This window comes from Acanthochromis polyacanthus, chromosome 16 (assembly GCF_021347895.1).
Source record: "Acanthochromis polyacanthus isolate Apoly-LR-REF ecotype Palm Island chromosome 16, KAUST_Apoly_ChrSc, whole genome shotgun sequence".
NCBI classification, from domain to species: Eukaryota; Metazoa; Chordata; class Actinopteri; family Pomacentridae; genus Acanthochromis; species Acanthochromis polyacanthus.
The window spans coordinates 2,669,890-2,687,963 of record NC_067128.1 but is presented as its reverse complement, the minus strand read 5'-3'; the positions used below and the strand labels follow the sequence as shown (position 1 = coordinate 2,687,963).

Below are 18,074 nucleotides of genomic sequence, written 5' to 3'. Positions count from 1 at the left end.
TGAGAATAATTTGCTAAGTTCATTTTTTGTCTTCATTTGTGCAGGTTTAACTTTACACAAAGTGATTTTGCCGAAGTGTTTGGCAAATATTTAAAACTCAAGTGCTTATGATTATTTTTGCCACGTTTTAATGAAATGTCAGGTTTTATCAAGACAACTAAAGAAAGTTTTTACTCTGTCAGAGCTTCTGACGCGTCATTTTTTTTCTTTAATTCCCAATTTTACAGAAATAGCTCCTTTGTTGTGCCCCTGATCCTGAATAATTTATTTCGAAACGTCGTTCCGTTGTGACATTTGCTCTCATCGTCCCTGGGTAAGCATGAAGCAGGAGCATGGATCCCCCGTCACAGCTCGGAAAGGTCAAGTCATATTGATTTTACTATGCAAACGCGCTTCCTTATTGTCAGACCAATTGTCAGCTCAAACCTCCAAAGTTGGAATCAGGTCGAACGTGACGAGTCACTTCAGAACTCATTACGGTGCCTTTGACAAACTAAAGTCGGGGAAATGACCACGGTAGGTGTCAAATCTGGTGAGAGAGGCTGATAATATGATGCTGAGTAGCCTAAGGGTGGAAGTTCAACCGTGCGTACGTGGTCAGCCCGTGGTGCGTAAAACGCGCGCTCCGGGGTGGAGACTTCTTTGGAGAGGCAGCACTTGAGAGCACAGCAGCACGACTCCCTGCATCCACAGGTTGTCTCGCGTTTCTCTTATCTCTGAGCATCTTGGAAACCCAGACCAGCGCGGAGTGCTGCCAGTGGACATGAACAGAGAAGTCGTGAGGTAACGCGTTTGGCTGAACCACTCGGACACAGAAGCTCAGGAGCAAAATGCCATATCCACGGCGCTGGATGACTTGATTTTAACCTGCTTTGACAGAAGGTGAACGACTTTTTGTGTCACAAACTGTCATGTAAGCGTTTCTTCAGAGGACAGTGCATTCTGTTCCACAGCACCATGCCCCAGGAACCTCGCTGCAGCTGCACCCCGGTGACAACAGCAACATAATGGCATGTAGGAGCGGCTGCTGCTGCGGCTCCGGTCCCATTAACGAGGATAACGCGCGGTTCCTGCTGCTGGCGTTGTTCATTGTCGTCTATCTCCTGTGCGGGGCCGCCGTCTTCTCGGCGCTGGAGCAGCCGAAGGAGCGAGAGGCGAAGGAGCGCTGGGCGCAGAGGTTCGAGCATTTCAGCCAGAAGTACAACCTGAGTAAGAAAGACCTGAACAACTTCCTGAGGAACTATGAGGAGGCGAACGTGGCGGGCATCCGTGTGGACACAATCAGACCTCGATGGGACTTCACTGGCGCGTTGTACTTCGTGGGAACTGTGGTGTCAACCATTGGTGAGGCGGAGAAACCGGCGTTTAAAGGCTGCGTAAAAACGCAGTTTCTCTCTCAAATGTAACACTTTAAAATCCAAACACTGAATCACACTTTTCTGACAAGATCAGACATTGTTCTGTCTGTTTTTGTGTGTGTGTGTTTCTATTCTCTCTATAAATAGTGTTTAATATATTCCATTCTCTTGCAAATATTTTTACAAACTCTTCCACATCAAGGCCACTTGTTACTGGCAGCTCATTGGTCATAATGACAAAACTAATTTTGCCCTCTCACTGAACTTTCTCTAGAAAACAGTCAGGTTTGGTTTAATTAAACTTTAATACAAAGCAAATGAAACCTACCAGCAAGCACAATGCACAGCGTGCAGTGGGCTTATTTCTGCTTTAAGAGGAGAGAAAATCTGGATGCACCTACTAAAAGTGATTATTCTTCTGCTACCTTTAGTTACAGTAAGCATGCAGACTTCCTTTTCTTTCTGTTAATGTACATTTCTTCACTGAGAAGCACAACATCCACGTCCAAATCCATTTTGCTGGTTGATTCAGTGCTTACAGTATCGTTCAGTGGGTTCTGCAGAGCCACACCAAGTAGAAGAAGCCGCTTCAGAGCGAGATTTGTTCTGTTTCATAAGCACCTCGGTCAGGAAAGCATCAGTGTCAGCATGTCAGACAGAAACAGCCAGCAGCACTGTTAGGCTCAGCGAAGGAGCTGCCGATCTTTTGTTGTGGAAACCTCTCCTCCACTGATTTGTGCCTTCAGACTCTCACCGTTTCTTCTTCCTATGCAGCACCTGACTGTTGATGCCATTTCAGGCATCTTGACTGGAGTGAGTTGATCCTTAATGACTGACAGTTTGACAGGGCTTTCAAATGAGAGGGGTAGAGATGGAGGACTAACTGATCCTGTTTGATCCTGCAGTTCTCTGGAGACAGTGGAATGGGAGGTGTTCACAAGACTGACACCATAATTCCCGGAGCCGGTCTCCTCTGAATTGGCAGAGTGTACGTTCCCCTGAGACTTGAAAGATTCCATCTGGTGAAAATCGAGTGCTTTTCATGTGCATATGGCGTTTATCAGACGCTAGAAGACATAACTTGAGAAAAAACAGTGTCTACCTTGAAACTGCAGTGTACCGATGAACCGAAAAACACGGACTGCCATGAAGAGGAGAGTTTTACAGTGTTTGAGCAGATTTCTGTGTGAAATGGTGTGCTCGAGCTGCACCTAGATGTGAGGTTTTAGGCCTGAAGACAGCAGGGGAATTTCTAGATCTACACATTCTAAAAGAAGCATCAGTATAGTTTCATCTAAACCATTTTAAAGTGAGAAGGGATTATTTTCATTAAAAAAAAATCTCCTGCACATGCAACTCTCATACACTGAAGTGAGTCTTTAGAAGGGATGTCTGATATCGGCTTTTCTTAGCCATTAACTGATATGCCGATACTGTCCAACTCTCAATTTCCAATTCAGATATCAACCGATACCGATATATGTGGGCTATTAACTAATTTTAGATAATCACATATCTCCTGTCGTGGAATTGACACATCATGCCTAATTTTATTGTAATGCACCATCAGATGGATTTTCAAATGCAACTAGGTTTTCAAATGTAAACATTGTTTGTGCAAAATAAGGAAACTACTTCAACGTAGATTATGAGAAGAAATGCCATGTTTATAACATACATACTTTTTTTTTGTCTCAAAACGGTTCACACTCTCTCTCCCTCCCTCTATGAATCCAATAAATGCCGGCAAAATCCAGGCATTATTTTATCGGTTTTCATGATAGGCAAAATCCCCCAATAACGATATTGACTGATATTACATTTTTCTGCCAACATCGGGCCGATAATATCGGTGTGCCAATATTATTGGACAGCCCTAGTCTTCAGGGAATAAATTAGCAACCAAAGAGAGACTTCAAACACGAACTTTGTCACATCTGTCATCAGAGTTGTCTCCTAAGTAAAGAAACATCCCTGTTTTGTGCAGACAACAAGGAAAAGTTTCGACTCATCCCTTCACAATGATTGATGGAGCAGCTAGAAGGTGCAGTCGGAGGCTGTGATGGTCTAATAACCAGCTGATACCTCACTGTAGAAAGATGTCACCGTATCTCAGATATGACAGATGAAACATGAATCATCATAAAATCATCCGATCTCATTTTAATCGCTGTGAATGACTCTGAATCCAGCTGTCTCAAGCCAAATAGAGAGATTTGATCATATTTGTGTCAAGTCTCGTCGGTTTTAACAGGCTCTTGTCCTCACCATCTTTTTTCACGTCTTAGCGCTCATGCCTTAGCTTCTGCAGAGTGTATGTGGCTTCATGGAAAGCCCTTCATCAATATGTGGTCATTTTGCATCATGTATAAGAGGACTGTGTGCGTGAGAGCTCAGAGAGCATAGCGTTGCTGCAGTAACTTAAGTGTATGCTTAGTCTGTGAGCAGGTTTTAAAGGTATGTTTTGCACCAAATGCATAAGCAAACAGCATTTTTTTAAAATCAAACTCTGATATTTGTCCAGATAAAAGAGCCAGTAATCTATATTACATTGTCCACCAACTGCTTTAATCTCAAGTGTAAAGCAATAGTCGTGACATTTTTATTAGTAGACCTGTATTTGCTCTGTGGTGGAGAATATGACTGCCAGATCAATACCGCTTTCATATCTGAATATTAGCCATTGGAGTTGCTCTACACTGTTGAGTTTCGGGGCACCTGGTTGTCGGTGTAAAAACAAAGCCGATTCATTTTCCTCAAACTTGCGTGACTCACAGTTGGAGCTCTTCTGCCGCTTGGATCGACATGAAACTCATCAGCACAATAAATGAACAACTGCGTTAGAAAAATAAATGGTGCTTTGATGAAGAAAAAAACTAGCAGTCGTGGCTCTCGAGTTAACTACGACTTGCTGCAAACATGCAATCACTGAGTTTCACATTCTGTTTGCGTTCAGGGTCAATTTTGCAACTTCAACGATGATATTCGTCCACAAATTTCAAGAGAGAACATGCAAATTTCCACCTTGAACTAGATTTTCAGATGCACATCATGCACAGCAGACTGAAACACAAAATTTAATGAATCAGAAACAACGCTGAAGTAATTTAAAGTTGTGGGGATGTTCATGTGCAGCTATTATGTCATCTAGGACAGTCTTACATTTCTGTTAAATCCTTTCGCCCTGTAGGTTCTCGTACCTGATCCGAGCTGTATATGTTATTACAATAAATTCACTGTCATTTCTAGGTTAATTGTTTGATTCTACTGTGACTAAAACAGATGCAGCATTGTTGTGTCTCCTCGCTAAGAGGTTCAAGAACTTTACCATCACAGACTCATTGTTACAAGATCACCAATTATTTTTTAATTTGCAGTTTTGATCAGGCAGAAATAAAAAAATGAAATGTCATTTTTTGCAGGAGTTTGTCAAATCTCATTCTGGCCTGATGACATTTCTTGTACATATTGTTAAAATTATACGAAGTGTAGAGCCTGAGGTTGTTCAGTTTAGCATTAAAGCTACTGAGAGGTTACTAGCAGGGTTTGGGGAGGTCATTTTAGCTGGAAAGTTCAAAAAATGTCTTGGGACAGTCAGAGGTTCAAGTAAAAACTCAAACGGGCAGACGGAAAGGGGAAAAAACCTACAAAACCAGTAACTTTTTCAACTTGAAGTCCCATCTCTCGGCATTAAAATTATTCCTGAAGCTCATCTCTGGGGCGCCCAGTAGCTGAAAATGCTTTACAAATAAAATGTATTATTAATGCCTGCTTGGCTTTAATGGGATTAAATGTAACTCTACATTGTTCTATCTTTGAGAAGATTCTTCTCTCTTGAGCACACCAGCTCACTTACAACTTTGCTCAAACACTGTAAAACGACTCTAAGCTACACAACAGTGGTGATAGAGTAATTTGGCTGTATACGTTTGAAATTGATGCTGAAGAAGAATAATGATATGCAAGTATCATCACTCTGCAAGTTGACAGGATTAGTTCCTTCAGTTGTTCTGTATGAAACCCAGACTGTCTGGACTTGCAGTCATCTGTAGATCCTGGAAGACAACGATCTGCCATGATTGATGTTGACTGTTTTTCTTGCTCATGGTATGTCATCTATTATGCAAAAACACCATATGGACATGTTACCATGGTAAAGCACTCTGTTTTTCACTAGAGCGGGTCTTTAGCAACTCTTATAGACGAGCACCTTGTTTCCACATATCTATGTGTACATGTAAGACTCACCTGGAAGTCCATTCCTTCCTTTGGGAACTTTAATTTGTTGTGAGTACGCTGAGATTGGCAAGACCACTCTGTGTTCCAGGAATCTCGGTTTAGCGGAAAGGCTAACGGGTTGTTCAGATGCTTGATTGCGCTGACTGTCAGATTGTGTAAATGTATGGTTTTAATTGAACTAGTTCAGCTCGTTTACACAACTGTATGGCAAAAATCCGATAAAATTAGTTTCCTTCCATCTGTAAATAACAGTATTTCCTTGCATTAAACACCAAAGAGCATGGGTCGCATTCTATACAGACTCAGTAACCCTAAACAAAGCTGTGTGGATATCCTGGTCAGCTCAACACAAAGACTGGAAACTGGAAAACAACTAGCTTGGCTCTGCCCAAAACTCCACCTATCACCTAGCCTCGCCGCGCTAGACAACCCACGGCAACGAATTTAATTCTCTGCCAGGGTGGGTCTAGTTACCCTCCATAAGGCTCGAGGTTGGATGCTCCTAAAACTGGCCGGACCAATCACCATGAAGTGTAGAGTCAGAAGGCGGGCGTAACTAAGTGACGACAGAGGCGTGACGATTCTGACAGAAACAACCAGCGCACAATAAACAGTTATCTTTTGACTCGGCTTTGGCCACAGCCCTTAAAGATTTGAAGCTATAATTCAACTTGAAAGATAAACAAAGGACGGCACTGAAGTGTTTCATTGAGAAGAAAGACGTATTTGGACTTATGCCGACGGGATATGGCAAATCCTTAATATACCAGTTGGCTCCGCTGGTTGGGAAGCTAATGGGACTTAGCCACAATCCGGCGCTCGAGGAACTACGTCAGCCTATTTGTTGTGCTGATTGGTTGTATACATTGCTGCAGAGTGATTTGAAAGACAACCTTTTAGCCCGCCTCCCTCCCTGTTGAGCATTCCTAGACCCTTGTGTCTTAAGAGCTGGGTCTAGCGCGGCTAGGCTACCTATCACCGCCAATAAAATGCAATAATAAACACAATCTGACTTCCTCCATACAAATTTATACACTTCAGTTTTTGCATGTTAACAAGTCAGCTTTTGAGATGCTAGCTGACCTGTTTCAGTCTGCCAGCAGCTAAGCTAAGCTACTCCGCTGCTGGCTGTGAATTTGCATCGAGAAAGGCAGCAACAGTAGTTCCCAGTGAGACAAACTATTACTTTAAAGACCCCTTTCAGCAAAAATCAAGACTATTACCTTGTTATCATGTCTATATGGTGTTTTTTTATATGCTCGAAGACATTGAATGAGCAGTTGATGCTACTTACTGAGCTTTTCCACCATGAAACTGAAGTGTACTGATGACAGATGCACAAACTCAGATTCAGATAGCTATTTGGGATTTTGGACATAAAAAAATGTAACTAATGGTGTTGACTTGCATAGACGGGTTTTTCTGGATCACTATTCTGGTTTCCAGTTCAAAAATGTAATGTGACTGGCTATTGTGTAGCATAGAGCTGTTAATAGCATTTTACAGTTGTCAAAGGTCAGCTGGTGTCCTTGAGCTACTGATGAGCTTGGAGATAGAGGTGAAGACTTCATAGAGTTACACAGTTTAGAGGAAGGAACAGTGTGCAGTTGAAACTAAGTCATGTTTGGGCACAAAGGGATTTTTTACAAAGAGAAAAAATTACCTGTGAGAAGTTTAATTAATGTTTTTTGTGTGTTTAAGGTTGCATTTAGCAGGAAAATTATCACCGTGTAGCTAATCCCAGTAACCCTGTTAATACCAAGCACGTTCAGAAGCTTTTGTTCCTGACAGCTACCCTGACACAGGTCGTAATGACACAGCGGCACACCATTTTCTCACTTTTCTTTCAGGTACAATTTATTAAATGACTCATCAACATCGCATTTAACCAAGCTTACGCAACAAGGAGAAAAACACATCCATAAAATCCAGCCCATTCGGCTTTATTGTCACATTTTGACGGAAATTCTGGTTCAATTAGCACCTTGAGAAGCAATCTGAAAGTGGAGGCAATCAAATCCTTCCTATGAAGCCTGTCTCTGGCTCGGTGGCAATTAGTCATGCTGCAGAGCATGTTTTTCCGGAGAGAAGATACAGTAAGACTGAACTTTGTCTAGTCATGTTGCACCACTTACAGCTGCTTGTTAACAACATTTGTATGGAACTATGAAAATAAAATTAGACATTGCCCCTAAGCTTTAAACTTTCACCTAAGTTATGAATGTAATAAAGCGAAAAATAAGAGCAGAAAGACAGACTTGATGAGCTTTTCGTGTTAAATGAAGCACGGAAAGGATATCTGCGCAGTTGAATTCAATGCAGACTGATTTTGCTAATCTGCAAGTTAACAAAAGACAAAGTCATGCACAGGAACTGCATCTCGGTTGCCGTCAGTTAAATACGATTATGTCAGTTCCAGCTTTAAAAGACAAGCAGAATGATAACATTGAGATGTGGCTCCATCGGGTCTCTCAGTTGCCAAATAAGTGCGGAAGATACTGTGAGATGTTTGACGAACTGCCACTTAAGGAATGATTGTGGTGATGTGGTTGTGCTGAAACACCTCAGCTTAAAAAGTGAGGACAGACAGGGACAAGAAAGAGAAAAGAGAAAAGGGGAGAACATGTCACCAATGGCAACCCAGTGGAGGGAAGCAGTTACCAGAGTAGTTTTCACTTTGGAAGAAGAAGCAGTCGGTAACCGACAGTCTTCTTTGGTGTCAGATAGTTTGAGAGTTCAAGATAAAGTAACTGCAGAAGATGACCACTCATCTCCTCTGAAATTAATCTTTTCATTTCCTTAGTGCACTGCTGTATTTGTGAGAGTATGAAAGAAAATGCAGGCATTGACTAACACTAGTGCCTTTCAAGTGAAGGCAACACTTATGTAAATATATATTCTAGCTTTCAAAGCAAATGAGGACAAGAAAATGGTGAATTTAACTTCAGTTTCACTTCCCAGTGTTCGCCTCATGATATCAGAATAGTGGTGTATATTTCTACTCACTGCATCATGTTTTCTGTGTGAACTCCAGGGTTTGGGATGACCACCCCGGCCACCATCGGAGGGAAAGTCTTCCTCATGTTTTACGGCCTGCTCGGCTGTGCAGCCACCATCCTCTTCTTCAACCTCTTCCTAGAGCGCGTCATCACCGTCATCGCCTTCGTCCTCAAGTCCTGCCATGAACGACGCCGCAACAAGGTTGTGCTCCCGCAGAATGGACGCCGGGTCTCTGATGGAAACAGAGCAGGTGGAACTGGGGGCGCTGCAGGAGGCAAAGGGGAGGATCTCGCTGGTTGGAAACCCTCAGTCTACTGTGTCATGCTAATTCTAGGTGCAGCGGCCATCTTGGTGTCCTGCTGCGCCTCGCTAATGTACTCGGCAGCCGAGGGTTGGGGCTACCTGGACTCGCTTTACTTCTGCTTTGTGGCCTTCAGCACCATTGGATTTGGAGATATGGTGAGCAGCCAGAGAGTTGTTTACGAGGGCCACGCCACAACGGCGTACTGGCTGGGCAACTTCTTCTTCATCCTGACTGGCGTCTGCTGCATCTACTCGCTCTTCAACGTCATCTCCATCGTCATCAAGCAGGTCCTCAACTGGCTGCTGAGGAGGCTGGAGGCCCCCTGCCGCTGCTGCTTCCCCAGGAGGGGCCACCACCCGCACAGGCACCCCAGACGGAACGTGGTCGCCCCGGGTCACCTCCGTGCACGCAGGGATCCGTCCATCGAGACCGACGCCATCAACGAGAGCGAGACCGACACAGGGCGCAGGATGTCTGGGGAGATGATCTCCATGAGGGACTTCTTAGCAGCCAACAAGGTGAGAGTTTCAGGGCTGGAGCAGCTTATGTGACATTCCAGCTGTAAAATGTAATCACATGTGTTCTTATATGCAAGATATGCAGCTGTTTCCAGGAGTAATTTAATTTACTTCTGCACGAGTAGCAGAGGAACATTTAGTCAATAATCTTATTTCCCTGTAGTCAAGCTTGCTACAGTTATTACCTCCTTTACCTCGTTCTCAGGCATTGCAATCACTTTTAACACTCAAGTTTTCATTCAATTATTTGTTGTAAACCATAACTACACAACATACAAAATCCCTACACAAGAGAAGTGTTTGAAGTCTGTGTCTAAATGTATGAAAAAAATAAGGTCAGCTGCTCAATGGCATAAAGTCGATTCATATTTGGATACGAGCCTCCTGTTTACAAAAGGAGCGGTTTATTTTTTTGCTGTCGTTTCCAACACTACATACAAATTATGGGCAAAATTTTCTCGGACATCCACGACCTGATTCCATTGCTGTGCACTATTTGGCAGTTGTTGTGGCCGTTAAGAAGAGCCAGCTGTCCATAGATGTCCATATCTGCTACCCAACGGTTCATTTACGATGAGTGAGAAGAGTGAGCTGAAGCTGAATGAATCCATCAGTCAAAGATTATGTCAGACCGGATCACAAACAAAATCAGAGGATCATTCAGACTGAAGGGCCTCAAAGTTTTGACCGACAAAATCACAAGACTAAACGGCGTGCTGCTGAAGGACGCGAACTCCAATTTATTTCAGTCTTTTATTTCCCGTTGTAGTGGCTGTTATGGCTCTTCACGTCTGTTGTAGAGATTCAAGGATGGTGGCATGTACTGGGAGGAAAAAAGGATGATCTTTCTCCAGATTTTCCTCGAAAGCTGAATAGTACTAATAAGTAAATTAGCTGCCTCAAACTGACATTTTTCCACCTGTGTTGGACAGCTGAGCATTTGGTCTGGCTGGTATTGATTTTTTCCTCCAGTTGATGTGGGGAGGTGAAACATCGCCTCCAGGATTGTAATCAAAGCTGCAGATTCATTAGTTGTAGCTCAGTTGGGATTACTCCCATCCCATCCATGGAGGTTTTTTAAGTCTGGCACCAGCAACGCTTTGCAGCAACAGTTTCAGTCTTTAGTCGGCAGCAGAGCAATGAGCACAGAAACATCCAGACATACGCCGTCTTCTCGGACTTCCAGTTGTCTTTCTGCCTCCGTCTTTTACAGTGAAAGTCAGCCTCACAAACGGAAACAAACTGCTGTGGGCAGATGATTGTGCTGGTGATCTGTTGAGCCAGAAATTATGCTAAGACAGAGATCCCCAATGCCATTATCAACATGTCAATTCCAGGTGGCTAATTTCTGTGTTTACTTTCGGTGGGACTTGAAAATATAAAACAATTGAAGGAGAAATCGGAAGCGTTTCTTTGGAAAGCTGCAGGGATCTCATCTAAATGCAGGTCATAAGCTGGTTTTTACAACTCCTCATTTCTTCCAAATCTTCCCCGGAGCGAGGTAAAGTGTGCAAAGTTAGCGTTACAGTCAAATGAGGACATGCTATTGTAGACGACAAACACATTACCCTAGAATACCATACCTTCAATTCAAAACAACTATGTGACTCCAAAACCAAACTTTACGGTCACAAAATTAATTTAAGGTCATGAAATAAACTTTCCTATCCTGTTCATAGCCCGACTTTTCATCCAGTGCTAGTGTTTCAGCTAAATATCTGCACACCTACTTGACTCTACTGGACAAAATTTAATGACCAGACATTAAAGGTTTACAGATGATGTATCCTGTTGACTTTAATGAGCCCAAGTCCATCTCCACCACCTCATGCAAGCTCAGAGTTTTGGTTTGGAGTGAAATGTTTGCTAAAACCTGGAAAGTCAGTGACCTTCCCATTGCCTCAGGTGCACCTTATGGTAACACAGTGAGCTAAGATAGTGAACATTACCTGCTAAACTTTAGTATATCAGCATGACTGTTAGGATTTACTAGATTTTCATTTAAAATCAAATTCAACAGTGATAATAAAGGGAAAAAAGTAGACATTTTAAATTACAAAGAGTTCACTCCAGGCAGGAATGAAATTACAGGAAGAAAAGGGAGTTAGCTGACAAACTAGAAGCGGTTGTGGCTGTAATTATTACTATGAAGCAAATTAACAATTACCCACATGCTGGAATGGGATCTACAAGCACAGGTGATTCTAAAGTCATCCCACCTCCGGATGAGAAATTAATCCAGCCTTAATGAGGCTGTTTTCGACAGCGTACAAGCATTTATTTCAAATCTTTTCCATTTCCAGTCACCACAAAAGCCAACACTGCATGACTGTCCTGATCTGAAATAAAACAAAACTTGTCCAAAGCTTGAATCAGCCTCAGAGCTGGCTGATAACGCTGGAGCTTTACACCACTGTTGTCTAGCAAGATGCCTGGAAGCGGGACCTCATGCTGACTGACAGCAAATCTGACTGAACATCTTGGTGTTTCCCTGTCTGACTGTAGCTTAGTTCCAGACCTCTGACCCGCCGCCTACTCATTAGCTGAGCTTTTTATAAAATGCATAATAATTTAAGAGTGACGGGAGGGAAACAAAATGGCAGTTCTGTCTGGATGTCAGGCTGATCTGTGCAGACTCTGAAAAGGTAACTGCAAAGTCTGAGAAACTGCCTTTGTACATTCTGTGCTTGCTCGGAGAGGAATAAGAGAGAAAACAGAAGAGAAGTGAAAGGAGAGAGAGAGAGATGAAGAGCAGACATTTCACAGCTTTCAGCAACTTGAATGTTTGTGGTAAATGTAGTGGTGAAAAATAACTACGCAAATATACTCAAGTACTCTACTTAAGTATGAATTTAAGGTACTTGCACTTTACTTGAGTATTTCAGTATTGTGCTGCTTTTTACTTCTACTCCACAAAGTACTATTACAGCCTATATTAGGGAAATACAGGAAGTTCCCTGTTTACGATGTCATCGATCTATGTCGTTTCGTCATTACGTCGGAGCTGGTTACATGGAACTAGCTGATGAGTGGAGTGGATGAATACATCGCAACTGATAACTAGAAAAACCCCATAACTTAGTTCCAGAATTAGCCACCGTTCCCAGCTCTCTCTACTGCTGACTCTCAGCCAATCAGAGGTGAGCTAACTAAACATGGCATGTTCACTGACATTAGGTAAATCTGGAACTGAACAATAAACACTGAAACCTCAACATCAACAACAATATCAGTCCGTTGCAATATTCTGTTATCTTCTCGCAAAATGATTCATATATGCATGAAAGTCGTTGGTATTCATGACTTTATGAAGAACTGATGGAAATCGTGATGCACGGAACGGCTTTGTTTACATTTTCGGCAGAGTTCCGACTTAAGGTGAAAAGCGACTTGCATCTCTTTGTAGGAATGGAACTCTGACTTAAGTTGAGGCCCGTCTGTACTGTACTTTTTAGACCACTACATTAAATTTGACAGCTTTTATCACTTTACAGCAAATTAAGAATTTTTAAAAAATCATCAGGATGTAAAGAATTATATGAAGTACAATGAATTTTTCTCTGTCGGCATGTAAAATTTAATTAAATAAGTCTTTGTCCAACTCAGCTAATGCATCATAAAAATACTTCAGTAGTAAACAGAACACTTAGAAAAACCATTGTGGTTTGTACTGGATACTTTTGGAGTTAAGTGAATTTTCGCTGACAATACTTTTAATACAGTCTATTTTAATATATGCTTTTACTTCAGTAAGGTTTAGAATTTAGACTTTGGTGATTTTTACTCCAAACAGAGGATTTTTAATCTCTGTTGCTGCAACTTTCATTGACTTCTGAATACTACTACTGGTTAAATGTTGGTATTCCAACCCGCCCCTAAAGATAATGCTAACATGCAGATGTTAACAGGTCTAATTTACCATCCTAACCATCTCAGTGCAGCGTGCCAACATTCACTAATTCAACCAAACACAGAGAACAGCCGAGGCTGAAGGAAAGATCATTAACTGTAATTTAGCCGACGTTAAGTCATAAACCAAAGTACAGGACAAATTTACATTTTGATGCCAGGGTTCCTTCCAGATGAAATATCAGGGGGCTCACCAGAGTTATTAAAATTCATCCTGAGCAGAATAAGAAGATAAATTTCATCTAATATTTGACAAGACATCCCACTAAGAAATAAAAATGTAAATGTCAGGCGCCTTCACGCTGCGGGGGCTGTGGATGTTTGTGCAACATTTCATGAAGTCGTGCTGCTAGTAAAGCTAAAATTACACCTGAATGTTTGCAAAAAAAGCTCCATCCTTCCATTAGCTACACCGGCTTTGACTTGCAGAGGGTCACAGAGGGCTGGAGCAGTTGAGATTCAGGGACAGTTTGCAGTCCATCACAGGGCAAAGAGACAGACAACCATGCAAGCTCACATTTACACCCACAGCCGGGTTTAGAATTTAGAACAAATTATCCCAATATTCATGTGTTTGGACTGTGGGAGGAAGCCAGAGCAGCTGGAAAATCACCTCCATCCCTTTAAATATACTGACTGAACACATGTTAAACAGCATCCACATCAGTCGTGTACACTTTCAACACATCCCTTTGTTGTTCAAAAACATGAAAAGGAAAGAATGCTTTGTTGGAGAATACAATCTTTTTTCCCTTCAGTTACACTTGTTCAGCATTTGTCACCTTTGTTTGCTTAAAATGACGCACCAGAGGAGAGGAAGAGCACCATCTGGTAGCTTTATTTCACACCTGTAAGATCAGATGTGCCTGCTGTTGACGCATTTTATTAATCTGTACAGAACACAAGCAGCAAATGCTTCCCCATGTGCTGATTTCTTTGTCCCTTCTTGTAGGTGAACTTGGCCATTATGCAGAAGCAGCTGTCGGAGATGGCCATCGGGCACCCGCGCCAGTCCAGCTCCAGTTCGCGTCAGAACGGCTTCTCAGGAGGCGTGGGCGCCCTGGGCATCATGAACAACCGCCTTGCGGAGACTAGCGTGGACAGATAGGGGCGGCCGTGGGAAGCTATTTTGACGGATACAAAAGGCGCGAGAACAAACTGACACTGGAGGACTGAAAGAGGAGATTCAGAGAACGAAGGCTGACCCCCAGCAGCTAGAAGTGAAACCATCGCAGCCCACTTTCCTGTCAAGAACACGGCCGTGTGAGTGATGTGTGATAGTTTACCGAAGACTCACATCTGGACCACACTGCTGGAATTTTCTCCCGCGAGGAATCCAGTTTCCATGGTGATAAAAAAGCCTGCCTCCAGCCCCTCTGCATCCAAGCCTGATGATACACTACACGCTACTTCACAGCAAACCGCAACTTCGGCTCATCTGCAGTACTTTATGATACTCACTATGAATCTACGCAACTGTCTGTCACTGTAACGGATATTTATGAGAGAAAAATAGCTTTAATAAAGTGGTTGTTTCTTGGTTTTGTGTGTTATTGCATAAAGATGGAGTTTTACAATCAGTCTATCAGTGTATGCCACATTCACACCATTCACGGCTCAGACGAGTATTTCACAGCTTTTTTTTCAGCTGTCTTTGGCGCCGCTGGCATTCATTACCATGACAAATAGAAAACTAAACCCACCGAAAAGAACCTCATTACAAACCAAACAGACCTATTGGCAGCAGAATGAGGAGTCTACCATGAAACCTATTATGTGAAGCTGCTGTTCACTTTGCTGCACTTTATCTGAGCACAAAGGCAGACACGAGGACATTCTCAAACTTGTGGTCGGGCCTGCCGGTGGATGATACAGATAGAAATCCAGTGAAAGCTTCAGGGTTTGTCATTTGATTCTGGCTCAGCAGTGTTAGGTTCATGCTTTTCTTGCAGCCAACGCAGTAAACAGAAAGGACAGAAAGACGAGCTTTTTAATAACACAGTAGAGCCGCTGGCTTGAATCCAACACGAGGAAAAATTACTTGTGCACACTATACTGTGACTCAAGGACATTCATATTCCAGATATATTCATTCTTTCTATATGCATGTGAGAGGACACTGAAATTACAGAGTGAGAATCCTCCAGAGCCGACGTCGCCGGCTGAGGTTTTGTTTATGCGACTTAAGCGTCTGATTTGCAGAGAGACAAAGGAGCAGAGACAATCTTCTTTCAGCGTTGTCTTGATAAAAATTACAACACCGCAAACCTGTCAAGACTGAATATGCTGTCATGTTTTTGTTCGGGGTCATCAGGCTGATTTCCAACGGTTGTGAGAGATTTATACCTGTGAGTCATCCCAGTGTTACCAAATGCTTTTTGATTCATAACAAACAGAGGAAGGAGGCGAGATCCAGATGGCATGCAGCATTAATGAAGCACAATGAAAAAACAATAAAACACAACTTCATTTCAGCGTATGAAATGAAAAGCTATTTTCAGTTCTACTTCTGTCTGATATCAATCGCTCAGCAGCTGTTGTAGATGATCATAAGAATTTCAAGTGATTGATCTATCATTGTTAATACTGGAAACTGCAGATTGTTTCACACTGTAGGCTGTATATAAAAGATAGATAAGCCTCAGGTTAGATAAGCCTAAGGTCTGCAAATGAAGCCAATGCAGAAGTGCCTTAAACCTGCATTCTTTTCAGTAGCCAGTAGGGGGCGACTCTTTAAAAAATCTGATTGTATAGAAGTCTATGAGTAAATAACCTGACTTGCAACTTGATTTGTTCAATGATCGTTTTCCTCATGAATTTATTTTTCAGTTGCTATTTTCTAGCACACTCACGTTCACAACTACGGACAATTTAGAGTTACCAATTAACTACAACATATTTTTGGACTGTGGGAGGAAGCTGGTGTACCCGGAGAAAACCCACGCATGCACAGAACATGCAAACTCCCTGCAGAAAGATCCCAGGATCTCCGATCCTCTAGCTGCAAGGCGAAAGTGCTAACCAGCCACCACTGTGCAGCCCATACTGGAACCATTTACAGAAAAACAGACAATAAAGCAAGATGTCCTATAAGACGGGGCTACTGTATTACAATGGGAGTCCTTGAGTTCTCAGTCACATCCATTTCTCACTTTAGTGTCTTTCAAATTCCACACTTGAGGCTTCAAAACAGTAGTAGGGTCAATATAATAATAATAATAATGGATTAGATTTCTGTAGCGCTTTTCTATTCAGGCATACCCAAAGCGCATACAATGAATCCATCATTCATTCGCTCACACATTCTCACTCTGGTGGTGGTAAGCTACATTTGTAGCCACAGCTGCCCTGGGGCAGACTGACGGAAGCGTGGCTGCCAATCTGCGCCTACGGCCTCTCCGACCACCACCAACATTCACACACCAGTGTGAGTAGCCGCACTGGAGGCAAGGTGGGTAAAGTGTCTTGTCCAAGGACACAACAGCACATGACTAGGTCAGAGTGGAATTCGAACCGCCGACCCTTTGATCATTGGACGACCCGCTCTACCACCTGATCCAAGTATATGGATGGATGGATGGATACTTCACCTTAAGTTATGGGAAAAAATTTTTAAAATGTTTAAATTGTCTCTAACAACAGTTCACACTCTCCCTCTATGGGTCTATTACAATGTGTCAACTATACAGTCCAATTTTGAAAACTGTCAGCAAAATCCAGGCATCATTTTATTGATTTTCAAGATATGCAAAAAACAATAATGATATTGACCGATATTACATTTTCATGCCAAGATTGGGCCGATAATATTGGTGGGTCGATATTATTGGACATCCCAAAAACAATCATTGTAAAATGTGCAGCTGTAAAACTGTGGATACATTTTCTGAACACAACATTCATTGTGTTGTCAAAATTAGATTCATTCAGTCCAATAACATTCTTTTTAAACGTCGAGAAGACATCTCGTCATTTTATTTTATCCCATTAATCTCAATGGGGAGCTTACAAAACATCATCTAGGGAGTTGTACAAGCATGTAGAATATATTGGGGAATCATGGAGAAAGCCTGGAAGACTTGGGCAAACTTTGTGAATTGATTTTTATTTCACCTGAGAACAAAAGAATAACAGAAATAGCAGTGATTATAGATGGCGAGGATTACTGAATGGTCATTTGCAACGGTTCTATTTCAAAATGTATTTAATTGTATTGTTTTCCCAAGTTCAAGATGCTTTTAGAGGTATGAGGATATGGATCTGAGTCTTTCTCTATTTAAAAACAACATTTCGCTCTTATCAGTACTAACAGGAACACAGCAACATTTTCAGCGAGTCGGTTTATTTGCAGTAAACTGAAAAGATGCAATGAAATCCCTAAGTACTGGAATCATCCACAGAATATAAGCTGATAAAAATACTTTGGATCTCGAAGTGTCCATTCTTTGCCATGGAGACAGTCTCACACACACACAGCCACACACTAACAAAAACACACAGAAAATAATCTAATAGACATTAATGTCAGAAAAGCTCTGCCTACACAGTTAATAATAGCATTGAACAAATGCCTGTGTGCTCCTGTTTGTTTGTGCATGAATGCATGTGAGTGAACCAGGAGAGACTTGGACAGACGCAGACACATAAAGACTCTTTGCTAAAACTCTTTTCTGAGTCACAACAATAGACACCGCTGTCATATCCACTGTGTTGGAGCCAATTTGAAATGTGCTTTAATGGAAAAAC

At 42.1% G+C, this 18,074-nt stretch overlaps 1 protein-coding gene across 1 annotated transcript; it reads left to right on the top strand.

The window, feature by feature from the left end:
* Window positions 1-538: 538 nt before the first annotated feature.
* kcnk13b (potassium channel, subfamily K, member 13b) lies at window positions 539-14,868 on the top strand. The gene is made up of 3 exons (XM_051936599.1): window positions 539-1,344; window positions 8,632-9,419; window positions 14,281-14,868. The coding sequence occupies exons 1-3, from the start codon at window positions 1,008-1,010 to the stop codon at window positions 14,434-14,436; spliced, it is 1,281 nt and encodes a 426-aa protein (XP_051792559.1). The 5' UTR covers window positions 539-1,007; the 3' UTR covers window positions 14,437-14,868.
* Window positions 14,869-18,074: the final 3,206 nt, after the last annotated feature.

Bases quoted from the DNA above. Each gene is read 5' to 3' on its own strand.
- kcnk13b (XM_051936599.1), top strand. From the start codon at position 1,008: ATGGCATGTAGGAGCGGCTGCTGCTGCGGCTCCGGTCCCATTAACGAG. The intron at 1,345-8,631 runs GTGAGGCGGAGA...TGTGAACTCCAG, and splicing joins AACTGTGGTGTCAACCATTG to GGTTTGGGATGACCACCCCG. The intron at 9,420-14,280 runs GTGAGAGTTTCA...CCCTTCTTGTAG, and splicing joins ACTTCTTAGCAGCCAACAAG to GTGAACTTGGCCATTATGCA.